General features: G+C 35.1%; 1 protein-coding gene across 2 annotated transcripts in view; it reads left to right on the top strand.

Moving 5' to 3' along the window:
• PGR (progesterone receptor) overlaps window positions 1–27,924 on the top strand; it is a 91,871-nt gene that overhangs the window by 10,449 nt on the left and 53,498 nt on the right. For both annotated transcript variants that reach the window (XM_029957062.1, XM_029957061.1), the window contains exon 3: window positions 21,457–21,573. In XM_029957062.1, coding sequence (XP_029812922.1) covers window positions 21,457–21,573 — 117 coding nt within the window. The remainder of the gene's footprint in view (window positions 1–21,456; window positions 21,574–27,924) is intronic.

Raw genomic sequence — 27,924 nt, 5'->3', positions numbered from 1 at the left:
AAGCAGTCTCCATGCTCAGTGCAGAGCCTAATGTGGGGCTTCATCCCATTACCCTGGGATCATGATCTGAGCTGAAAGAAAGAGTCAGACACTCAACTAACTGAGCCTCTGGACTGGAATTCTAAACTCCATAAATAATAATAAATATTATTATTAATGAATACTTGGATAGTTTATCTTCTGCTACAGGTCTCTCAGTTTAATATTTAGCATGAGTTGTTAGCTGGTTTTAAGCACAATTTTGCATTATGACCCATTAAGGTTTCCACTTTACTGAAAGAGGAGTGGTAGAAGGATCACATTGCTTAATATGAGGGATCATCTGCTTAATATTAGGTTATTTGGGGTTGCCTGTTATTAACGCCCCTTCAGAACCTGAATCTTAACACCACTGCAAGAATCTAAAGGGAGGTATTTGTATTAAGACATACCTGTTAATGCTAACAGCTAGTGCTTCTGCTGTTTGAGATATTATACGTTAATTAGTCAAGCAACACAATAATAGATTCTCCTTGAAAAAGGTAAAATATTACCAGTAAGGCGTAAGTCCTCTTTGATCAATACCTCTAATCTGTTCCCTTCCCTACCATTCCTCCTTACCTCTATCTTAGTTTTTAATGTGTGTATGAAATGCTCATATATAAATGATATCCTATATGGAATTTGTATATTATCCTTCATCATGTTTTCATGCAACAATGACTTGAAGCTCTGTATATTTATTTATAGTCCTAGCTTGTTCTTTTAACTATTGGCTAATACTTCATAGTCTGAAAATCCTCCTATTAAGGCATTACTTTTACACAGTTACTTGAGTAAGCTTTTCTTTTTGTTCTTACCTCCTTGAGTACATGCCGTGTTCCTCTTTCTAGAACATAATTATTTTGATACTCTAAATGAACTATATGATTAGCTTTCTTCATGCTGCTAAAGTGATTTAAATCATTAGTTCAGTTACTTACTACTACATTTAAAAGTTGCCTATGCTAGAACTAGAAAGATGAAAATGTACATAACCCCTGTCTTTGACATACAAAAGCAGAAGGCAGAAGAACAAAACAAAAAACCTGTGTATGATTAGAGAACATGAGAATAATACTTTGACTTGAGTTATGCCAAAGCCATTGGTGACACACCATAGTATTCAATTAGACAAATCCAGAAGAATTGTGGTTTGTTCCACTAACATATCCTAATGTTGTGTAAGAGGCTTATTCATTTAAAAACACTTAACTACCCTTGACCATCATGTAATCCTTCTAAGAGTCTATCAGGCAGAGATATTCTTATCTGTATTTCACAGACAAGTAGCTCATTACAAAGTATAAGGGTCAAGATTCAAACCCAGGATATCTGACTCCAACTTCTGTGTTTTGTGTGCCTCTCTGCTATTTCTCTGCAATGTTTTGTATTTGAGTAAATATTAATTACTTTATAATTTTTCAGACAAAACCATGATCTCTTCCAGAGGACTGATTTTCAAATTGTGATTCTTAACTCAGTCCCATTTCTTTTTCAAACCAGAACAGCTCTGCTTTTGTCTGTTGATTTGGTTTTATCTTCCACTTATGATTGTATTTGAACAAAGGAGTGTCTGTCAACATTTTCTTTTAAATACCATTAAATCATGAGAGGAAACCCTTAGGCCTTGAACAAATGTTTATTCAGGTACTTGAATGAATCCTAAACAGTTCCTTGACTTTATTTGCTGATACCTTCTTGACATCTGTGCAAAGATAGGATGAACATTTGGTCAAGATTTCAAATGTAGCTCTTTAATATTTGAACAGAATTTCAACATTATCATCTGAAAATCACATCTGAGTTATTGAGCTCTATCTTTATCAGCAAAACAACGTAACTTCAGGTAATCTTTTATCAACTACTTCTCTAAAGGACAGATTGAAATAATTGATACTTAAGACAGTGACTCTTATCATTTACTTCCCTGTATTTTAAACTTTTTCCTCATTTAGAATATTCAAAAGCCACATACTCTATAGATCTTCCATATCTGCCTAATTTGTAGAAAGGTAGATAAACACATCCTTCTTATTGCTGAATGGCCCTTATGTAATAAATTACATAGTGCATATTTCACATAATTTATCAGTCTATTGTTTTCCTTTTTATGTTAACTCCTACAAATTAAAGAATTAAACTTTCATACTCATGTTTGTAATGTAATAAACTTAGGAGCTTGGTTCTCCACTGTTGCTACAGCCTTTGGTGTTATGCACTTTATATAAAATTTTAATAAATTACTATGTTTTCTGAAGCATAATACTCAATAGTAATCATTTTTTTGGAAAAAATACTTTCTATGTTATTTTCTCCTTTGCGATTAAGTGATTTGTGAGATTGAATAAACAAGTGGTAAGTTTGGACCAAGATGAAATTCCTTTGAAAATGTCTTAAGAACAATCACCTCAGAAAAGCACATGAAAATGTTATATATAATTATAAGGTATTCTGGGGTCCTGGATCATGTCCCATGCTTTAGCTAAATTGTACTTCTGCTCATTCCATTCTTTAGAACAGCCATTATTACAATTTTTTGTATTAAATTTTTTTAATTTTTTAATTTTTTATATAGTTTCTTGTCAAATTGGTTTCCATATAACACCCAATGCTCTTCTCCACAAGCCCCCTCCTCCATTACGGCCACCTCCCTTCCCCTCCTGCCCCTTCCCCTCCCCCTCCCCCGTCCCATCTCCAGTCCCCTCCAACCCTTGGTCCCCTTCCCCTCCAACCCTTGGTCCCCTTCCCCTCCAACCCTTGGTTCCTTTTCAGTATTCAATAGTCTCTCAGGTTTTGCGTCCCTCTCTCTCCCAACTGTCTTTCCCCCTTCCCCTCCCCGTGGTCCTCCATTAGGGTTCTCCTGTTCTCCTGTTAGACCTATGAGTGCAAACATATGGTATCTGTCCTTCTCCACCTGACTTATTTCGCTTAGCATGACACCCTCGAGGTCCATCCGCTTTGCTACAAATGGCCATATTTCATTCTTATTGCCATGTAATACTCCATCACCTGATGAATGTATTTTTAAAAATTTTTTAAATGTTTTTATTTATTTTTGAGAAAGAGAGCATGAGCAGGGGAGGGTCAGAGAGGGAGGGAGTCAAAGAATCCAAAGACAGGCTCCAGGCTCTGAGCTAACTGTCAGCACAGAGCCTGACACGGGGCTTGAACCCACAAACTGTGAGATCATTACCTGAGCCAAAGTCGGACGCTTAACTGACTGAGCCACCCAGGTGCCCCTACAATTCTTTGTATTAAAATCGTGTATTCTTAGCAGTCTATATAACATGCTCCCTTCCCCACAAACATTCTTTTTTTTTGTCTCCCTAATTATATGATATTTTTTTACCCTCATGATCCAAACCACATTTAGTTTATATTACTTATGTTACACTTATCTCCCTGATGAGATTTAAATTTCAATGAATTTAGACATTATAACTTATTTATCTTTTGTAATTTTCTACAGAACCCAACATGATAGTAAATGTACAGGAAGAATATATAACATTAATTGTTTCCTAAACATTTATTGTAATTTTCAGGGCTGCTACATTGCAAAACTATAACAGCATCATGCTCAATATAGTCAATAAATTTATTTCCTAATACATGTCCAGAATCTCTAAGCTAAAATCTTTTGGGCTAGATATGTTTCAGGATTCAAAACTGTATGTATTTTTAAAAAATGATCTACAACAAAACTTCATAATAAAACACATTAATACTTATGCAGCACACTTTATGAATGCAGCCTATAAAATGTGAGTTTGGGCCAGGTTCAGCTGCCAAATAAAATCAGGTTCAGTAAAGTACTCTTGACAAATAGTTACAGCAAAACTTTTGTTAGCATGTCTTTGTATATTGAAATTGTGAATGAGTAATTGTGATGAGCACTGGGTGTTGTATGTAAGTGATGAATCTACTCCTGAAGCCAAGAGCACACTTTATGCACTGTTAGCTATGTTTATAGCAAATTATATTTTTCAAAAAAGTAGTAGATATTTAGCAGAAGGATACTTCATCTGCCTTTTCAAGAAGAAAGTGATGTTAGAAAAGCAAAGTTAACTCCCTTTTGCAAGATATCCCATTGTGATGTAAAGAGCATTTTGAAAAAGTTATGTGTAGATGATTGTTATTATTTGATTTTGTTGTGAAGGCATTATAAGTACATGATAGGTAACAAGTTTCACAATTACATAATTTTCTAACTTTTAAAAAAATCTAAAGAGTTTCAATGGTTAGGTTCTGAATATGTTTAATAATAAGAGTGGCATTTATGTAACATTTATTGCATACTGGGAACTTGGCTCTATGTATTACATGAAGTACAAAAAATTAAATCACTTGCACAGGTAAATAGCAAATAAATGGCAGAGTTGAGATTGGAACCCAGTTAACTTTCTCTCTTATCCATGCCATTACATCTTATCCATTATCTATTGTCTCTTTGTCCTATTTATTTGTAATGAAAACTGATTTACTTCAGGGAGGACAGAAATTTTCTAGATGAATTTCAGGAAAGTAAACTTTGCATAATTAGCAGGTGGGATTGAAAAAATGAATATAAGCACTAATCAGCCCTGCAAATAGTCCATTCATTGTTCATGTCTTCTGGATGGCTACCTTCCATCTTCCTCTTAGCCTTCCAATACTCCCACCTTCACTTTCAACTCATGACATTGCTTCCTAATTTTCTGAAGAAACTTTCTGAAAATGCTACCACCACATATACTCATGTAGCATCTAACCTATAATCAACTTTCCCTCCTGTTACTAAAGATCTGCATTGCTCTTCAAAAAAGCCAGCCTTCTCCCCTTGTGCACAAGATTCAGTCTCCTGGTGTCAACTCAAGACCAGGCTCCTACAGTTTTCCCCCTCTCTACTTAAATCATAATTACCCCCTTTCTGGTGTGTCATTCCCATTAGCATGTAAATATGCTATTATTTCTCCCATCTTAAAGCCAAAATATCTCTGTTGACTTTATTCTTCAACTGCCTACTCTTTCTCCACTCCTTTTGCAGCTAAATTCCTCCAGTGAATTTTCTTCTTTTGTTCTCTCAAACCTAATCCAATCAGTCTTTTTTCTGAGCCACTCACTCAGCAAAAATTTCTCCTGTCAAGCTGACTCTATGGCAAAAAGGGTGATTCTCAGTCCCATCATACTTGTTCGGTCAGTAGCATTTGACAGTTGATTGCTCCAGCTTCCTGAAAATCCTTTTTTTTTTCCTTTTGGCTTTCAGAACACCACACTCTCTTGATATTTTTCCCTGTTCAGTCTCCTCTTCCCCTTTAGCTTTTAACATCAGAGAGCACAGAGCTCAGTATTTTGAACCCTTAGACCTTCTGTTTATATGCTTCCTCGGAGCTGTAATCTAGTCTCATGGTTTTAGATAAACCATCCTGATTTCTCTCAAATTTCTATCTCTAGCCCAGACCTCTCCTCTGAATTCCAGACTTATATATCTAACTGCTGACTTGAGATGACTTTATAGATGACTATTGACTATCTCAAACTAACAAGTCCAAAAGTTAGCTCCTATTCTACTACACTTCAAAACCTAGTATTGCTTTACTAGAGGGGAGCCGGTGTTTAAACTGGGAGGTGTATGGTCAGCTTTGTTTTTGAGAAAGTTAACTCAAAGCAGTAAAGAAAATGGCTAGGGAGTCAGTTTTAAGATTATTTAAAATATTATTTGATCTAGATTAGGGGCCTTTGGTCCTTTGCTGAGGAGAGGCTACTTTTCATTTCCCAAAAGAGTGAAGTTCAAGTGTAAGAGGCATATAGACAGTTGCCTCTACCAAAAATTTTGCCTTCTCCAGAGAGAATTCTAAAAGATGTGAGAGTATAGGAAGGGAGGATGGAGACTGTCTTTTTGTGTTTTTATTATATACCAGGTACTGTAGTAGACACATGGTACTATATTCATTATATTCTTTTAATTCTCAGGAGTTGCTGGAGGAGTTTTTACCATTCTGTATCTGCAAATGTAAGAATTGAGACAGGGAGAGAAGGTAACTTGCCTAAGGTCACACAGCCAGTTAATGGTGGAGTTGGTAATCAAACCCAGTTCTGACAGACTTATACCATACCATTTAACACTGTGTTTTAAATAAAATGTGGTAATAACAATTGATTAAGAGATTTACCATAAAAGGCTTAAAAATCTGATGATAGTACAGTTTTATATATTTGGGAGCCTATACCTAAATAATGGGCAGGAAAATGCAATTAATTAGGCATAGAATTCTGGTATTTTGCAAAGTTGATTTCAGGTCAAGCAAGAGTGATCTGGAGACTTATAACAGAATCTTAAGTCACCTGATATTCTAAAGCAGAAGTTTGAAGAAAATAATGAAGTTGAATGTTGATAAATTGAGGATTACGGTACTCAAAAGGAAAAATAAATTCATAGATCTGAGAGAATCATTTACTTATGTGTAAAAAGTCATAATCTTGAGGTGCCTGGGTTAAAGTTGGTTAAGCATCCTACTTTTGATTTTGGCTCCGGTCATGATCTCATGGTTCTTGAGATTGAACCCCACTTTGGGCTCTGTGCTGACAATGCAGAGCCTCCTTGGGAGTGTAACCCCCTCCACTCTGCCCCACTAGTGTGCATGCATGAGCTGTCTCTCAAAATAATATAAATAATCTTTTAAAAGTTATAATCTTACACCAGATTATCATAATCTTGCATCAGAGTACCACAATGATTTAAAGAACCTTGTTGACATATAGTTTTGTAATTTTTTTCCTTATTTTTTGTAGGTATCTTAAATGTTTCATCTCTCAGTATATGAACTTTTCTTAAGGTAACATGGTTGTATGGATTTTTAAATACTGGCTTTCTGGTTACCTAAATATATAACTGAAAGCATATAGATGCTGCATACAGTTTTTTGTTTTAAAACGTAAAAGATAATGTAGATAATTAGGAAAGAGATCAGAAGAGATCCAGAGGTGCTGTTTCATTTATAAAGGAGAGTAGGCTCAGGAAGGAGCACTGATCTATCTACAGTCAGAAAGAAAGTAAAGGGAAATAAAGAGAAGAAAGGAGAGGAAAAACTTTTGAGTAGTAACATTGAGGACTTAAGTAAGTTAAATATCAGATGTCACCTGTAATAAGATTCTGTGCCCTACTTGATTTCCCCTTTAGAATATATCCAGAATCTGATCTCTTAATCATTATGATGATTCTCCTTTGGATTTACTATGATAGCCTCTTAACTGTTCTCATTTCCACCCTTGCCCTCCTAGAATCTATACTTCAATTAGAAGCCAAAATGATGCTGCTAAAATATAAGCCAAATCATGTCACTCCTCTGTGCTCTACACTCTGCAATGGCATTTTATTTCCTTCAGAAAAAAATTAAAGTTCTTACAGTGATATCCAAGGCCCTATTGAGTCTTGACCTGTTACACTCTGATCTTCCTTTCCACTACCAATCTCTTCTGGCTCAGTCAGCTCTAGCCTTACTAGTGTAACCAAACCCAAGTTCATATGCTAGATGTGCAACAAAGCCAATCACTGAGATATTGAGTAAGCAGCAAGGAAGGGTTTTTTTTTTTCCAGAAGCAGACAAATGAAGGAGACAGGAGTCTGGGTCAGATCTGTCTCCCTGAAAGGAGAGTAAGAGATATTTAATGGCAAATGGGAAAGGATCTGGGTACAGGAGAGAAGAACTTCAAAATAGGGAGGAGCATAAGTCATTTTGTTGTCTGTGCCTGCCCAGATTTTCTAAATACAATCTTTATGTGACCCATGACCATAAAATGACATCCTTAGCATGATCCAAGGATGAAGTTTTAGGCCCTTCTATGTCAAAAGTTCATCCATTGGACACTTGTGCATGCTCAAAGAGGTCAGTGGTCCTGATCAGCTCTGGCAGTTTCTTCGTGAAGACTTGAGTCTCTGCAAAAGAACTATATCAACATTTTGTTATCATGGTATCAAGCAAGAATGTTATCTATAGAAGCATGGTAGCAGACTGCATTCCAAGAGTAGGTATATTTGGGTAAAAAGTTGCAGTTGTACGTATTAGTCCTATTAGCCTTCTGGTTACTGGTTTCACTAGTTCCCTGACAATCCAGATCATCTCTCAGGGTCTTGGCAATTGGCTCTTTTCCCTCTAATTCAATTTCCTGACATTCCTCACTCATCCCGTTCATTCTAATGTACATGAATATCCGAAATGTACCAAACTTTGGTGACTGTCAATCTCCCACTGAACAGTTACATTCTCCCACTAGAGTCTTGTCAAGTTGTTTGATTGACCACCTTATCATTAATAAATAGATCTGATTTTAGGAAAAGGCATACTTAAAACTGATTTGTTAAAATAAGCACGAAATATTGAGTAAGAATTGGCTTTGAGTTCTTAAGATAAAAATGATGGCATCTGTGAAACAAGAATGAGGATCATAGGAAATAATTACATAAGATGAAAACGTAGCTGGATGAGATAAGAAAATGCTTCAGTAAAATCCAAAAATTTAATAGGAGAGTTAAAATCTACATTAAAAACCATGAAGAGAATCAAATTAAGTTGTATACAGTTCATATTTAAGGTATTATATCACAATTAAGAAAAGGACAAACTGATAAAATTTTAAGCTATCATTTATTGTGTTTACTATGTACCAGTATGCTCAGTAATTTCCATTTCCATTTAATCCATATAACAGCCTTATGTAGTATTTATCTTCATTTCCATTTTATAAGTGGGAACACTAAGATAATTTTCTCAAGGTGCACCTAGTGGTAGAACTAGAATTTGAGTCAGAGTCTATGTAACTGTAAAGCATTTGGTCTTATCACTGTACTGTTGGATAACAGGTATGATTAATAGAGAACAGACATTCTATACATAAAAAGTGTTTCTGAAGGATAAACTAAAAAACAAGTTAAACAAAAGTATTAACTAATTATGGAAAGTAAGCTTCTGGGATCTTATCAGCACATAGAACAATGTCAGGACATGGAAGATATTCAGTAATATTTGTTTATTGAACTCTCCTAATTACTACTTAGTTATTAATTATTACCTATTAATGGTTAATAAGTATTAACTATTATTCTATGATAGTGCTACATATATTAACATTTTATTTAACTCTCAAACAACTTTTGAACTCTTATTTGAACTCTTATTATAAGAAAAATGAAACACCAAAAACTTAAATTATTTAAGGTCTAATAATTAATAGTAGAATTTGGAAAACAGAAGTAAGTTTAAAAGTTAAATAAAAACTGTACTCTGTATATCAAAAGGGCTCACTGTACCCCAAACAAATATAATGAAAAAAGCTACATCTTTGCATATATTGAACACATTTTTAATATTACATAGGAAGGATCCTACAGAAATTTAAACACGGGAGAAAAACAACTGATTTACACCAAGAAATAAAACTTTGGATGACACTACATTTTCTCTTGGAGGCATTAAATGTTGGAGTTAGCAAATAATTCTATCAGGATAAGTTATTATTCTTAGATGAAAGTAACACATACTCTATTCTTACGTGTAATAGCTTAGGAATATGCCCAACTTCTACTGAAGTACATGTTTGTCTGATACTTGAGGGAAATTGGATTCTTAGGGTGGCCTCTGGTTCAGAATGAAGCCTAACAGCACTCTCGTAGGAGATGGGAGGTGCCATTCTCTGCTCTTGATACCTGCCAGGGTGATATAACTCTCAAGCAGCCCCTTTCAGGTGTCATGTACTCATATCTGATGCCCAGTGCCCACATCTCTGTTCTTGAGGGACTATTCTGTGCTCTCTTTGTTCTCAGCCCGAGAATCTTTATGTCTAATTTATCTGTAGGTGCTTTCATTACCTGAGTAGTTGTTTTCCCCTAAGAAAACTAAATACCTGTGTAATACCTATTTTGTTATGAGGATTACATGAAATAAGCCAGTTAAGTTCCTAATATATTAACCCATAGTGTGCTCAATAACATTTTGTTTTCTTCCTTCTCTCCCTCCCCACATACCTTTTACTTCACTTTAATAAACAAACAAACAAAACACCTTGGGTCATATATGAAGATACTTTAAACCTTACTACTTCATTATTGTCTGGCTCCCTTTCACATTCCATCAAATAGTCATTGTTTCCTCTCTCTCCTTTCCAGTTTTACATACTCAGCCCTAGATTGGCTAATGTAAAAAAACTAAGATAAAATCAAGCCTTTATCTCACTCTGCTGTGTCTTCAGAAAACTTTGGCTTCTAGAAAACATCCAGAAAATTTGAAAGAATAGTATAATGAATATCTATACATAACTATATGAGAGTGAATTGCAGATATCATATTTCACGTCTCAAGATTTCAGAGCGTATCTCCTAAGGACTAGACGTTCTGCAACTTAATCATGATATTATCACACTGGAAAATTTAATATTGATATAATAATTTTATCTAATGTATGACCAATATTCAGATTTCCCAAACTATTCCCAAAATGTCCTATGTAGGTTGTCTTTTCATGTAGGATCTAATCAAGAACTATGTGCTTCATTTGGTTAACAAATCTCTCTCATCTCCTTTAATCTAAAAAGATCCTCCTACCTCTTTTTGTCTTTCAGGACACTGACACATTTGAGGAGTCCAGGCCAGCTGTTTTGTAGAAATTCCCACAATCTGGATTTGTCTAGTTTCATTTCCCCACATGATTAGAATCAGGCTAAACATTTTGACAAAAATCATAAGCAGGCCAGAGTCATACGGGCCTTTCTTTTACATGGTTAAAAACCCAGAGTTTTTGTTTATGTGGATTGTACCTATCAATATTATATTATAAATTTAAAATAATTTTTGAAACTTCTTATTAACTCCTTTAAGAAATAGCAAACTCATTTGATGTTAATTTTCCAGACCTAAAATTTTAATGAAAAGTGTGACATTGTTTTACATTTTTACAAGTCATTTTAATGTCTGCCTTAATGGAATGCAGCTGCATCTAATATCTCTGCCTACATTCAGCCTGTTGCAACATGTTGTTTTGATTGAAGCATATGAAGAAAATGAGGCATCACACAGACACATAGTGGAAAAACAGGGGAGTATTTTAATTGCCCTTTCAGACTTGACAAGTGGTCATTTCCTTAGGGATTGCAAAAGGATTATTTTCTACTTCTATTATTCCTTCTGATTTTATCAGCTGTAAATCTTTTTTATAGTTCTTTGTATAAATTAGCAATCTTAAAATACTGGGAGGCCTAGTAGATGCTCAATTTTTTCCCTTTAATTATCAATTTCCAGAGTCATCAATTTGTGCATTAGCATCCTCCAGTAGTTTCCAATGAGTATGTTTTGTTTATTTCTCTTCTTTCCTGTAGCAATGGCTTTTTATAAAGTCAGTATGTTTTAATCACTTGACATAATTCCTTTTGATGTTCAAATTGTCTTTGGTCAGTGTGGCTTTGACACAGTTTCATTAACTCTCAATAGCATCAAACACTATCACAACAAAGCATCACGGGCTCAACTTGTACATTTTCTGCCACAGTCCTAGTTCAGCCATTTCTCCAAGGAGCTCTGGTTTCTTTCAGATGAAAATGATATTAGACACAGGGATCTGGATCCCAGTGTTTATTACTGCTGCAGTTGTGTTTTCTTATAGGCATTTTTAGTAGACTGACCTAGAAAACATCTTTTTAAAAAAGTGGAGCGATCATGAATTTACACTAAAGTTTCTCAGCGGGCACTGTTGACATTTGGGGCCAGCTTATTCTTTGTTGTTGGAACTGTACTATGCATTGTGGGAGGTTTAACAGTAATTCTGGCCTCTCCTTAGTAGCACCTATTTTACCAGTCGTGTGAACCAAAATTGTCCCAAGCCACTGCAAAATGTTCCAGAGGTAGTTTAGAGAAGGGAGCAAAAAATGCCTCTAGCTGAGAAGCACTTGTTTGGAATTTTATCTATAGCAATATTAAATTAATTCTATTAATTTATCCATATGTTTATGTATTTGTGTGTGGGTGTATAAATATTTCACAATACCAACATCAGCATGACCTCTAACAACAGTACCTCTATGGGCTGCTTGTTCCGTCTTCTCTATGAAATTATGAAATCTTGGTCCATTCCCATTGTTTTTATTTTTTTTAATTAAAAAATTTTTTTTAATTTTAATGCTTTTTAAAGCATTTATTTTTGAGAGACAGAGAGAGACAGTGCGAGCAGGGGAGAGTCAGAGAGGGAGATACAGAATCTGAAGCAGGCTCCAGGCTCTGAGCTAGCTGTTGGCACAGAACCCGATGCGGGGTTTGAACCCACGAACTGTGAGATCATGACCTGAGCTGAAGCCGGAAGCTTAACTGACTGAGCCACCAGACGCCCCCATTCCCATAGTTTTTAACAAAACAACAGTCTCATTTTAATAATTACAATGCACAGGCTGGCATGATAGTAAAATAGTAAAAATTCCAAACTCTCACCTAATTTAGGGTTTCTCCTTTGCCAATGCTCAGCATTCCTTGGCGCCTGAAGTTGCAGAGAGAATGAACAAGATCACCTTTTTCTATATTTACCATGCTCACATTTCTGAGACCCCTTAACAGACAATTTTGACCTTTTCAATGTAGAGGCATAAGGAGATAGGGGTTAAAAAGAGGGCACAGTTGTACTTGGCGGGTACATATATGACTGTCACTGGAGTTCTCTGTGTTTGGTGGATGATTTTAGCTGTTTCCCTAGCAGGATACTTGGTGGGATTGTTGGGATATTTCACTGGAAAACTCCAGGTGTAATCCTGTAATATAGGTGATATCTCTCTTCTCACTGGACACTTCTGTCCTCAGTCTCTGGGGTTCAATGGTTGGCCCTACAGACTCCCTGTGTGTTGGATCACAGTGTCCTCCAGTCTGTCCTCTTAGGTGGAACTACTTTTAAAAAGAAAGAAAGGAGTGCCTGGGTGTCTCAGTTGGTTAAGTCTCCGACTTCGGCTCAGGTCATGATCTCGCAGTTTGTGGGTTCAGGCCCTGCATCGGGTTCTGTGCTGACAGCTCAGAGCCTGGAGCCTGCTTCAATTCTGTGTCTCCCTCTCTCTCTCTGTCCCTCCCCTGCTCATGCTTGGTCTCTCTCTGTCTCAAAAATAAATAAACTATAAAAAATATTTTTAAAAAAGTAAAACAACCTTTTTATTGGCATGAATAATTTTAGAAAATTATTCAAATTAAAGGTATAGAGCTTAATGTATTATTATTAAGTAAATTAAACAAGGCTGTCATCACCCAGATTAAACTACTCACAAATTCATTAGCTTCCCAGAAGCCTTCTTACATTCCTTATAGTCACTACCCACAGGTAACCATCATCTCAACTTTTAACATGATAGATGGTTTTTATTTTTTAATTTTTTGTTTATTGTCAAGTTGGTTTCCATGTAACACCCACTGCTCATTCCAACAACTGCCCTCCTTCATGCCCATCACCTCTTTTCCCCGTCTCCCTCACTCCCGTCAACCCTCAGTTTGTTCTCAGTATTTAAGAGTCTTTAATGGTTTGACTCCTTCCCACTCCTTTTCTATTTTTTATCCTTCCCCTCCCCTATGGTCCTCTGTTAAGTTTCTCCTGTTTCACACATGAGTGAAAACATACAGTGTCTATCCTTCTCTGCCTGACTTATTTCACTTAGTGTAACACCCTCGAGGTCCATCCACTTTGCTACAAATGGCCAGATTTCATTCTTTCTCACTGTCATGTAATACTCCATTGTGTATATATACCACATCTTCTTGATCCACTCATCAGGTGATGGACATTTAGTCTCTTTCCATGATTTGACTATTGTAGACAGTGCTGCTATGAACATTGGGCACATGTGCCCCTATGGATCAGCACTTCTGTATCCCTTGGGTAAATTTCTAGCAGTGCTATTGCTGAGTCATAAGGGAGTTCATTATAGATGGTTTTGACTGTATGAAAACTTTATATTAATGGAATCATTAATTAATTGTTAATTAATCATTTTCTGTGCCTACTTTTTTATGTATTATGCTATGGAATTCACATTTTTCAAAGGCTAGATATTTTTTCTCCTTGTTGTATAATAATGTATTGAATAAATAAAACTGTTCTACATTTTGCTATAGCTGAATATTTAGGTTTTCAGTTTGGGACTATTACAAACACTGCTTCTGTAAGTATTCTCATACAGATCTCTTTTTTGGCAAATCTCCGTACCTGTTCTTGCAGATGTGTTTTGAATTTGGCTTTCCCAGGACTCTTAAGATTACTGGTCACAGACCAGTGTTTGTTCTTTGACATAGGTTCATACATCATGTGGTAGTGAAAATCATCTCTTGTAAAGGCCAAGATTTTTGCATCTTTTGTTGTTAGTTATGGGTGACTCCTCTCCCCACCCAAAGTTTTGGGCATTCCTGACTTCATCAGAGTAGTCCCTGTAGTGTTTTCTAGCCCTATTTTCATGGATAAGACAGTCTTCAGATTCTCCATTATATGCAGAGTTCACTTTCCATGCTCTTCTTCTGGTGGGCCTGAGGCCACAAATCCTGGCCTTTGTGCGTGTTAAACCCCAGTTCTTGGCTCCTAGCTCCTATATCTACAGCTAAAAGTTTTTTTGACCATTCCAGTTTCCTCTCTGCTTATCTCTTAATTTCTGGCATATTGGGATACCCCCATTTTTTGTTCTAGACTATAATTAAATGACATGTTTATTCAGCAGTTTTGTGTTTGTGGTGGAAGGAGTGCTCCTAGAAGCACCAGGTCATATTATCTCAACCCTATGCTCCACGTGTGATACAATACCAGCTTTCTCTTCTTTGTTCTTTATCTGTTAAATATATATATATTTATTCATCTGACATTTTACTACATATTTTCCCCTCCTTTTCAAAAAGGAATGAAAAAGTTGTGACTTCACTCAAACCGAAGGGAAATATGTTCACTTGTGCTTATAAGGCAACAAAAATAATATAGAACTATTATTTTAAAGGTAAATCTCTTTTTAGCTTATAATAGATTTCATTTCAACCAAAATGGAATTTTTGTCATGTATCTAAAATGTTTATGTCATTAGGCATATAAAATGATCTAGCCACATTTATTTATTTTTTACTTATTTTTAAAAAATTTTTTAAAAATTTATTTTTGAGAGAGAGAGACAGATCATGAGCAGGGGAGGGGCAGAGAGAGAGGGACACACAGAATCAGAAGCAGGCTTTAGGCTCTGAGCTATTAGCACAGAGCTTGACGTGGAGCTCGAACCCATGAACCATGAGATCATGACCTGAGCCAAAGTCGGATGCTTAACCGACTGAGCCACCCAGGCACCCCTAGCCACATTTTAATAGTGCCTTTATTTTCACAGATTTTGATACTTTAATATAACTTCAAGTGTTACTATTATTAATAACTTAAAAATATATATTAAATATAGGGAACAGTTAGAAGTAACATTCAGTAATAATTTTTTCAGATCATTAAATATAAATTTTTCAGAAATAATAAAACTTCTGTCTTTACAAAGGTAAATGTTAAAAATAAGCTTATAATAAATGAACAAAGAAAAAGACAAACAGATGCTTAAGCATAGGGGGAAAGCTGGTTATTACTAGAGGGGAGATGGGTGGGGGATGGGTGAACTAGAGGGAATATAGAATCTTCTGATAGCACTGAGTGATGTATAGAATTGTTGATTTACTATATTGTACACCTGAAACAAACACCACGTTAATTATATTGGAATTTAAAATTATTTTTTTTCATTTATTTATTTATTTTTATTTATTTTTTATACAATTTATTTTTTTAACATATGCAATTATTTTCCATCATTTACAATACAGTAGTTACAATGATACTCCAAACAGAAAAGCAAAGTAAAAAATCAAAACCCCCACTTCTATTTCATGTAATTAGACTTATACAGAAATTAGAAGGTTAGGTACCAACTAGTTAGTTATTTTTAAAAACTATAAAAAATAAGCTTGTTAAGATTCTACTTATAAGCTCATGGTCTATTAAAAAAAAGGTGGAAAATTTGTTGAAATAACAGGCATTGTATATAAAAATGTTGAAAGGTGTTAAATAAAAATCTGTTGTAAACAAGAGATTTTTAAAATTTACCATATCTGACAATAATTGAAATATTACTGTAGAGTTTATATCATTGCATATACCATAATTATAGCTATAAGTGAAACAAAAAATATAGTCAAGTGTACATATTTCAACAAATACTTATTGAAGTTTATTTAACACAAAACTTACAAAAGATGTAGTTTTTACTTTCACAAAACCTAGGGAAGTCAGGCAACGGTATTTATAGTGACACATATTGAATATTTAGTTGATTATGTAGAAGAAATATCTAGGCCTTTCTCAGATCAGTGAAGACCAGTTAAGAGTTTGTTCAGATAAATTTAGGAAAGGGAGGAGTCATAAAGGTATGAAAGACTTTGGGAAAATGTAAGGATGTTAGTACAGCTAGAACATAAAAGAGAATATATATACAGTTTAAAAGAAAAGATGTAATAGTAATCACCCCTTGCTTTTCCCACCCTACAATAATGAGATTTTTTAAGGAGAAAGAGAAAATGTGGTGTTCTATTACAGACTTTTGGTAATATTGCTCCAGGTTTCAAAAGGGGCAGATGACATATGTACTACAAGGGGAGATTTAGACAGCATCTTCTATTTGGGTGAATTCTCTTATTATTTAGCACTGTGCCATTCATCCTGTTTGTGGTGACCCATAGCTTATAAACACTTCTGGATGTCTTGTAACTCCTGGTGGTGAAGGTATGGGTAGATAGCAAGGATGTTAGAGTATAGTAAGTAATTTTAAGACTGACTTTTTGTAAATTGTTTTAAAGTGACCATGTTATGTTGGACTGAGAAGCAGCAACATTTGAGGCATAAATCTGTGATTTATGAGGAATTAGCAAGTGGATCTGTATGTGTATGGGTTTTTCAAAACCAGAATGTAAATTGTCTCGGGAAAAGTGGTAGCACCACATGTTATGCTAGATTTGCAACCCCCACAATCCAATGTCTTGCAGATGTCCTGGATAAAGTTTTGACAGAGCCAATGCATTTGGGCATGAAATTTTTTCACCTGCATGTACAGCCAGGTATCTGATGGAGTGACCTATGTAATAGAGTGGTCCTTTCTTTATTCTTTGCCTTCTCCATGGCTCTGAGTCCTCACTGACCTTTGTGATACAGAGGCAGCGCCTGGGCCCCATGCCAAATTATCTTAGCTCTAGTTGGAACTGGTTGGGTGAAACATTTCCTAGGCTAAAAGGTCTCTTAGAGAAGATTCACCTCTAATTTTACCCCCTAAGTTCTGCTTGCATGATACTATACCTGCGTTGCAGTTTTGACAGCCTTACTTAGTGTTAAAGTTGAGCAGAGCTTAACTTCGGATTTCTTTAAGCCTTTCCATTTTGTTATAGGCAGCCCATGATGATATGAATCATGCCTCCCCTTCATGGTGGTGCCTTCATGACAATAGCCTTTATTATCAGAAAATTTCCTCCTTCTCAAATGTCAAATTTTGGAATGTTTAGCTCTTCCCCCCTCCCCCAGAGTTATAAGAATTGCATTTTATTTGATAACTATAATTTTCTTATTTATACTTAAATCTATGTTTAACTTTATTTAGTCCTCATCAACAATGTTTCATACTAGATTTCCCTCCTCATGCATTCTCTATTGTAACTAATCCATTATCGGTTACGTTACATCCTTAGGAATCTCTTTAGAAAGTATACAGGGCTCTTATTTCCTTATTTTATGCATATTTGAGAATGTCTTTAAGTTGCCTTTCAAACTGAAGAAATTTACTAGGTATAGAATTTTGGGGCTACATTTAGAACAGATCTAGAACTGTATTTGGGATTTAGGAATGTGATAATAGTCATAGTTGCAGTAGACATTCATTAAGTACTTGCTATGTGCAAGACTTGTACATGAGCTTGTTTAATCCTTAGATCCAATTCTCGATACTAATATTATTTCATTTTACTTGCCAAAGTCACCCAGCTACTAAATAAGGAGTTTGAAATTTGAACTTAAGCAGTAATGCTCCAAAATCCTTACTCTTAGGGCCCCTGGGTGGTGGTTTGGTTGGTTAAGAGCAAACCGAGATGAGACACACATTGGACTCTGCACTGGATGTGGAGCCTGTTTAAGATTCTCTATCTCCCTCTCTCTCTGCCCCTCCCCACCTCCCTCCCTCCCTCCCTCTCTCTCTCTCTCTCTCTCTCTCTCTCTCAACAAACAAACAAAAAAACATGACAACAACAACAGAAAACAAAGGCCATACTCTTAATTTTCTATACTACCTTTCAGGTTAATTAAGCTCAAATGTCTAGCTGTGTGACTTTAGGAATGTTACTTCTCCGTGCTTCTGTTAACTTTATAAAATGGAACTAATACTAACAATAAGTTTCTATGATGATGAGTTGATACATGCAAATACTTTATAACACTGCCTAGAAGATAGTAAATACTTGATAGTGGCCTGTTGCCGTTGTTATTATCTTATAGATAGTAAGATGCATATATGAACTTTGAATAATCAATCTTATTTCAGGTAACTCTGCTGTTTAACACTATAGTATAGTATCAAAAATTAGGTATAAATTAGGCATATATTTTAGGCATTTACACTGAGTGGGGAAAGGAATTATTCAAACAGTGTTGGGACATACTTAATAAGCAATAAATGCTTGTTGAATGAATGAGGGTTTTATAAAAGTGTGTGTGCATTCACTTAATGAATATTAACAAATAAGTATTAAGTATCCTCTAGATCATACAGAATGAAACACAAAAATGATAGGTGCATGATAATTAAATTATAGATGATTTTTTCTTTTGAATTTCCTTAGATTGCTATGCAATTTCTCTAATAATACAATTTATAAAATTAAAAATTTGACAAGATAATCACTAACTTATTTTTATATATGTTGAGTTTGAAGTAACTACAAATAAGTGGTTGGAAAGGCAGTGCTCGGAGTGAGGTTTTGGAGCCATGAGACTACCCATATGATATGTACAGTGGAGTAAAACACATAAGAAATAGGCAAAGGAGGAGAAGTTGGCAAATAGCACTTAAAGGAACTATTGGAAAAACAGATGAAGAGTTGGAAGAGACATGACCCCCAAAACAAAGCAGGAGACAGGTGGGGAGAAAAATTACCAGTGGCAAATTGTACAGAAGGTCAAGAAAAAATCCACAGTATTTAGGAATGAAGAAGTCTTTGATGATGTTAAACCATTTTATAATAACAGTGAACATATATAAGCCATAGTATAGTATGCTGAGGAGTAAAAGAAGTTGGGTAGTCAGATACTGAAAATGTAGGTGGCTTTTTCAACAATTTAGATGCCCAAGGGATGAATTCTGGGAAAATTTAGAGTGAGACAGAATTCCTTTTGTTTTTCCCTTCTTTCTGGTGGAATTTTTTTTTTTTTTTTGTAGAATTGAAACACTTTAGAAAGGATCAGATCATTGGAGAGGAAGAGTCTAAAGATTTTAGGAGAAAAAGGCAAAATTTTAAAGTAGATAGGAAAGAATGATTACAAGAACATAGACTGAGAACCTTGGTAAGGAGGATTCCCTCTGAACACTGAAAGAGAAGGTGCCATTGTAAATCATTTAAGAAGTTGAAATGCTATAATCAGCAGCATCCCAGATACTGGTGTTTCTTTTGGCTTTTGTTTTTTTCTGAATATTTGTGACCTAGGAGTAGATAGCAGGAGAGCCCCCTTTCAAACAACAATTACATCCATGTGCACTGTTTATGTTTGTTCTCTGTATGGGATGGAAAATCTTGCTTTCTACTTCCTGTTCACTCTTCTTGAGAGAAATCAATATAGGGTCCAGATAAATGATGAATGGATGAATGGATAGATTGATTGATTGACTGACTGCTTTACACATACTTTACTCCCACAATTACTCCTATAGCCTGCAAATGTAACTTGTGGTAAAAAAAAAATGAGCAGAGTCAAATCAGAAAGTAGCATACTCTACTAGTAGAAAGTAGTACACTCTACTAACCTGATGGGCATGGGTGTGAAGCTTCATAACCACCCTTTATTAGGAGGAAAGCCCAATGCCTAAGACTCCTAAACAAGAGAATGAACATTAGTATAAGAGAGTATGTGGACATAAGCTTATGGAGGAATACATATTTAAGAAAAGACCATCTGTGTTTATCCCTAAATGCCCCAAACCAAGACCATTTTGTAGCTAGCTGTTCCAGAGACATGGCCTTTTTCCCCCTTTGCTTTTTGTTCACATCCTTTCCCCTGCTTGATAAAGCAGATATTTAAGGTATCTTCATGTTCCTTTATTACAAACTTTGGCCAGAAGAGTGAATCTGATTTTAATATTGACTAATACTAATATAAAATATTAAAGGAATTCGATAATCCTTTAAAATTACTTTTCATACTTACAAAATATAAGTAAACTGAAGATGTTTAAAAGACTGTCTATATTAAAGGAATTTATTCCAGGAATTTATTAGAAAATGAGTGCCAAAAAGTAAAATTTTCAGTTAATTAATGTTTACTTGTTTAAGCTGAATTTTTAATTCAATCTAAAGTAAGTTAGATTGTTCCACACTTTACAAACTAGAACATATATGTGGTTTAAAATCCTCGTGGTTGAATATTAAAATTATATCCCAGACTTTTTGAAGGAAACCACAAATGGTCCCAGGGTCACACATTGTATCCACATTTCTTCTATAGTTCTGTCTTTTCCTTCATTCAGTACTTCTCAGTGCTTTAAATTGTTCTCCTTTATCACTATTTCTACTTATTGTGTTTTCTAATATTTAGCCAAAGTAATCTAGGCAGTAAGGTTAGTACCATCAGTGACATATTTTTTTATGTGCTATTCACAATCATTAGACTCTTTAAGAGTAAGATAGCCTCAGGATTTTCCAATAGAATTAAGTGTATAGATTTTATAAAAGGTCTATTTCAGAGACCTCTTTAGTTCTTTTGTCTGTATCTGTTTCTTGAAGGTTTAGGTATCAGAAAGAAAAAACATTTTACTACAGTTTTACTATCTTACATAACTAATGCTTATAAACAACATGTAGACAACCTTGAAATGATAGAAAGCACTAAGGGCAATCTAATGCTGACACCATTAAGAAGATACACAGAAATATTATACAAAACATTTTTAAAGGAGCCATAAAATTGATTTATATACTGTGTTCATCTCATTAAGGTTCCTGAAGACACAGGTAAAGTATTAAACAAGGGTTGGAGCGTCACCAACATTCACTTATGCCGAACAAGAGGCTGGGTGAGACATTAATGCACTTGCTGATGTGCATTTTTTGTTGTTGTTGTTTTTAAGTTGTCCATGCATAAAATTTCCAATAGTCTCTAGATGTCATATATACCTTTTATTTTGTTTTCTAGGGCAGCATAATTATTTATGTGCTGGAAGAAACGATTGCATTGTTGATAAAATTCGCAGAAAAAACTGCCCAGCATGTCGCCTTAGAAAGTGTTGCCAGGCTGGCATGGTCCTTGGAGGTAATACTGATGTTTTCATCAATAATATGCTGTTGAATATTTACACTCTAAAACTTGGGTCAGAAAATCCTAGTTTTCTTATTCATCTTTGTTCTTGTTTTGCTTTTTCTATCATAATTATTGGTGTCTGAATGAAGCAAACATTAGTATCTTATTAACTATAGATTGTCATCATTTTATGTCTGTTATGAGAAGTAATAAGCCTTCATTTGTCTATATTGCCTATAAGTAGATGCTATGAGAAGTTCATCAACCTCTTATTAAGTTGGATCTAGGCTCTGCCACTCACTGTCTGTGTGGCCTTGAATAAGTCACCAACTCCTGGGCATCAGTGTCCTTATTTGTAAAATGAGAGCACTAAGGTTCTTTTCAGCTCAATAATTGATTCTGTGAATTGGTAAAGTATATTGGTCTTTATCCCTCCCTTCCCCCATCCCCCCCCTCTCCATCAATTCCCTCCCATCCTACTTCCCTTTATCATTCTCTTTAAGTAACTATATATGAAGCCCTTACTCCTTACCAGGTACTCTTCTAAATTCTGGGGGTATAGCAGCATGCACACACACACACACACACACACACACACACACACACACAAAACAAATCTCTACCCTAATGGAGCTTACATTCTGGGTAGAGGAACAATAAGTATGTATGTCAAATTATTATAAGTGCTAACAAGAATATTAAACAAGATGAACTAATAAGAAGTATCAGGGAAGGGGAGTCACTTCTGAATCATTCAGTTAATATTTTCATTTCACTTAGTCATTTCTTTTTCATCTCCCTTCTATTTTCTTCCCCCCCCTTTAAGTTTTTATTTATTGTTTTTCAAGTTTTTTATGGTTCCAAATTTTTATTTAAATTACAGTTAGTTAACATATAGTATATTAATGTCAAGTATACAATTGAGTGATTCATTGGTTACATACAATACCCAGTGCTCATCACAACAAGTTTCCTCCTTGATACCCACCACCTACTTCTCCCATCCTACCTCCCCTCTGGTAATCCTCTGTGTGTTCCCCATAGTTAAGAGTCTGTTTCTTGGTGATGTAATGGTTATAATTTTTCTAAAATACATGAAAATGAACTCATAAACTTTTTGTGTTTTTTTATATACATTTTTTCTATAGAGATAGAATTGACCTAAAAGTTACCTTAGTTTCAGATATAAAACCATGATTTGACAGGTCTTTGTGCTATGCTCGCCACAAGTGTTGCTACCCTCTGTCTTAATATAATGCCATTACAATACCCGTGATTTAATTCCGTATGGTGTAGCTTTCATCCCCATGACTTATACATTCCATGAGTGGATAACCTGTACCTCTCACTCTCTTTCACCTATTTTGCCAACGCCCCTCCCCCAGCTCCCTCCACTCTGGCCACCATGTTTGGCCTCTGTATTTATGGGTCTATTTCTGCCTTTTTGTTTGTTTCTTTATATTTCATGTGTAAGTGAAATCATATGTTATTTGTCTTTGATTTATTTCACATAGCTTAATAGTCCCTAAGACTATGTATGTTGTTGCAAATAGCAAGATCTCATTCTTTTTATGACTAAATCATTGCACACATATGCCACATATTCTTTATCCATCTATTTATGGACAAGAATTGCTTCCATAATTCAGTTGCTGTTTATAATGCTGCAATAAACATGGGGGGGGGCAAATATCTTTTTGAATTAGTGTTTTTGTTTTCTTTGAGACCCTGTAGTTGAATTACTGAATCATGTGGAATTTCTATTTTTTGAGAAACCTCCTTACTGTTTCTCATAGTAGCTACAATAACTTTCATTCCCACTAACAGTGCATAAGGCTTCCTTTTTCTTCATATCCTTTTCAGCACTTGTTATTTATTGTCTTTTAAATTCTAGCCATTCTGACAGAGATATAAGGTAATATCTTCATTTAATTTTGGTTTGCATTTCCCTGATGATTAGTGATGTTGACCATCTTTCACATGCCGGTTGGCCATGTATGTCTTCTTTGGGAAAATGTCTATTCAGGTCCACTACACATTAAACATTTTTTAATGTTTGTTTTTGAGACAGAGTGTGTGACTTGGGGAGGGGCAGAGAGAGAAGGAGAGACAGAATGCGAAGGAGGCTCCAGGCTCTGAGCTGTCAGCACAGAGCCTGATGCAGAGCTCCAGCTCATGAACTGTGAGATTATGACCTGAGCTGAAATGGGACACAAGTGAGCCACCAGGAGCCCCTCTGCCAATTTTTAATCAGATTTTTTTGGTGTCATATAAGTTCTTTATAAATGTTGGATATTAATGCCTCATCAGATATATTATTTGCAAAAATCTTCTTCCTTTCAGTAGGTTGCCTTTTTGTTTTGATGATGTTTTCCTTCACTGTACAGCAGCTTTTCATTTTAGTATAGTCCCAGTAGTTTAATTTGGCTTTTATTTATCTTGCCCTAGGGGACATATCTAGAAAAACCATATACAATTTTTGTATATGGTTTAAGTAAGTGATCCAATGTCATTCTTTTGGACGTTGCTGTCCAGTTTTCCCAGCACTTTTGAAGAGACTGTCATATTCCCACTGCATATTGTAGTCATAGATTAATTGACTGTAAAAGCATTGACTTACACTGGGCTCTCTATTCTGTTACATGGATCTATGTGTCAGTTTTGGTGCCTGTACATGCTGTTAGGATTACTACAGCTTTGTAATCTTGAAATCTGGAATTGTGATACTCCAGCTTTGTTCTTTCTCAGGAGAGGTCTTTTGTAGTTCCATACAAATTTCAGTATTATTTTTTCTAGTTCTATGACAAATGCTATTGGTATTTTGATAGTAATTTCTCTGAATCTGTAGATTGCTTTGGATAGCATGGACATTTCAATGATACTAAACTTGTCATCCATGAACCTGGCATACATACTTACATTTGTGTCCTCTTCAGTTTGTTTTGTTAATGTCTTATAGTTTTTATTTTTTTAATTTTATTTAAATCGTGTGTGTGTGTGTGTGTGTGTGTGTGTGTGTAGTGTAGTGTAATAATAATTTCAGGAGTAGATTTAGTCATTCATCACTTACATGTAACACCCACTGCTCATCCCAACAAGTACCCTCTGTGATGCCCATCACCCATTTACCTGACCCACCTCCCCTCCAGCAACCCCAAGTTCATTCTCTGTATTTAAGAGTCTCTTATGGTTTGCTTCCTGTTTTTATCTTATTTTTCTTTCCTTTCCCCTTGTTCATCTGTTTTGTTTCTTAAAATCCACATATGAATGAAGTCATATGATATTTATCTTTCTCTGGCTGACGTATTTTGCTTAGCATAATGTGCTCTAGTTCCATCCATGTTGTTGCAAATGGCAAGATTTCATTCTTTTTGATTGCTGAGTGATATTCCATTTTGTGTGTGTTTGTGTATGTATGCATGTGTGTCCATACATACATACCACATCTTCTTTATCTATTTGTCAGTCAATGGAAATTTGGGCTCTTTCCATAATTTGGCTATTGTTGATAGTGCGGCTATAAACATTGGTGTGCATGTGCCCCTTCATATCAGCACTTTTCTGTCCTTTGGAAAAATACCTAGAAGTGCAACTGCTGGGTCATAGAGTAGCTCTATTTTTAATTTTTTCAGGAACCACCACACTGTTTTCCAGAGTAGCTATACCAGTTTGCATTCCTAACAGCAGTGCAAAAGGGTTCCCCTTTCTCTGCATTCTCACCAACATCTGTTGATAATTCTAACCATTTTAACAGGTGAGAGGTAGTTATCTCATTCTGATTTATATTTGTATTTCCCTGCTGATGAGTGATGTTGACCATCTGAAAAGATGTGTCTGTTACCCATCTGGGTGTCTCCTTTCGAAAAGTGTCTATTCATGTCTTTTTCCCATTTCTTCACTGGATTATTTGTTTTTTGGGTATTGAGTTTGATAAGTTCTTCATAGATTCTGGATACTAACCTTTTATCAGATATGTCATTTGCAAATATCTTCTCCCATTCCTTCAGGTGCCTTTTAGTTTTGTTGATTATTTCCTTTGCTGTGCAGAAGATATGTATATTAATGAGGTACCAGTAGTTCATTTTTGCTTTTGGTTTCTTTGCCTCTGGACATGTCTAGTACAAAATTGCTGTGGCTGAGGTCAAAGAAGTTGCTGCCTATTTTCTCCTCTAGGATTTTCATGCCTTCTTGTCCTCCTGACTTCATTTAGGTTTTACATCTATTTTGAGTTTATTTTTGTGTATGGTTTAAGAAAATAGTCCAATTTCATTCTTTTGCATGTTGCTGTCCAGTTTTCCCAGTACCATTTTCTAAAGAGATTATCTTTTTTTCAGTAGATATTCTTTCCTGCTTTGTTGAAGATTAGTTATCCATATATTGTGGGTCCATTTCTGAATTCTCTGCTTTATTCCATTGATCTATGTGTCTGTTTTTGTGCCAGTACCATACTGTTTTAGTGAGTATGGCATTGTAATACAGCTTGAAGTCTGGAATTGTGATGCTTCCAGCTTTCTTTTTCTTTTTTCAGGATTATATTGCATATTCAGGGTCTTTTCTGGTTCTATACAAATTTTAGAATTGTTTTCTGGAGTTCTGTGAAAAAATGCTGGTATTATTTTGATAGGGATTGCATTGAATACATAGATTGATTTGGGTAGTATCAACATTTTAACAATATTTGTTCTTCTAATTCATGAGCATGGAATGTTTTTCCCTTATTTGTGTCTTCTTCAATTTCTTTCATAAGCTTTCTATAGTTTTCAGTGCACAGATCTTTTACCTCTTTGGTTAGGTTTATTCCTAGGCATTTTATGCTTTTCAGTGCAATTGTATGTGGGATCTGTTCCTTGATTTCTCTTTCGGCTGCTTTATTATTGATGTGTAGAAATGCAACCTATTTCTGTAAGTCAATTTTATATCCTACGATTTTGCCAAGTTCATGTATCAGTTCCAGCAGGTTTTGAGCGGGGGGGAGTTGGTGGAATCTTGTGTTTTCCACATACACTATCATATTGTCTGCAAAGAGCAAAAGCTTGACTTCTTCCTTACCAATTCAGATGCCTTTTATTTTCCTGTTGCTGAGGCTAGGACTTCCAACACTGTTAAACAACATTGATAAGAGTAGACATCCTTGTTGTGTTCCTCTCCAGTGCTAATCAGAAACTCTGGCTTGAAGCTATGGATGGGAAAGAACCAGTAAGGATTTCGAGTTTATTATTCAAGGGGTACCTGGGTGGGTCAATTGATTAATTGTCTGACATCAGCTCCGGTCATGATCTCACAGTTTCTTGATTCAAGCCCCACATCAGGCTCTGTGCTCACAGCTCAGAGCCTGGAGCCTGCTTCAGATTGTGTCTCCCACTCTCTCTGCCCCTCCCTTGCTCACATTCTATTTCTCTCTCCCAAAAATAATAAACATTTTAAAAAATTAAAAACTCTCTTTAAAATATTTGATATGTCGCACTTTTTGAATCCATGTATAGTACTATAATTAAAAAGCTATCCCAAGCCAAATATAGTCATTCACATAATATAGCCAATTTAATATTTTTCCAATGAGTTTTTTAATGATTTCCTATAATATAACAAATTGCTGTATTAATTATAAGATATATTAAGCCTACAAAATTGTTAAAAATAAATAAATACCTACATATATCACTCATTTTTAATTGATATGATCATTAATTATAACATATATTAAGCCTACCAAATTAATGAAAATAAATAAGCAAATACCTATATATCACTTATTCTTAGTTGATATGATCATTTTTCATATTTTCTTCATTTTTCTAAGGATTAAGACATTAACAGATATTTTGAAGTTTATGATATGTACTTTCCCTAAATGCATTAGATTAATTTCTCATAAAATTTCCTTGTTTCTTTCTTTTTTAAATCTGGTATTCTCTCTAAAACTTTCAAAGTACAACAGAAGTTATTTCAGGTTAATATGTTTTCCCCAAACAAGATACTGTCATTCAAAATAATTTAGGGAGTTTCATAGTGTTAGATGGCTCACAGGACTAATATATAACGCAGTATCTTTGATTCTGAGAGATATCTGGGATATTAAAAAACATTAAAGGGAAAAACTTTATTTCAGATATATATGAAGGAAAGATTGAATTCTAATATTCTGGTCAGCATCACAAATTGATAAATATGGTTTGTGCATTTAAATATTTCATAAGTAGATTTGCACAGAGGTTTATTAGAAGCTGGCAACTATCTTTTCCCATTCTGTCGGTTGCCTATTAGTTTTCTTGATTGTTTCCTTTGCAGTGCAGAAGCTTTTTATCTTGATGAAGTCCCAAGAGTTCAGTTTTGCTTTCATTTTCCTTGCCTTTGAGGATGTGT

Source organism: Suricata suricatta, chromosome 11 (assembly GCF_006229205.1).
Source record: "Suricata suricatta isolate VVHF042 chromosome 11, meerkat_22Aug2017_6uvM2_HiC, whole genome shotgun sequence".
In the NCBI taxonomy this organism is placed as follows: Eukaryota; Metazoa; Chordata; class Mammalia; order Carnivora; family Herpestidae; genus Suricata; species Suricata suricatta.
The sequence above is the reverse complement of the archived record's forward strand: the minus strand, read 5'-3'. Positions and strand labels throughout refer to the sequence as shown.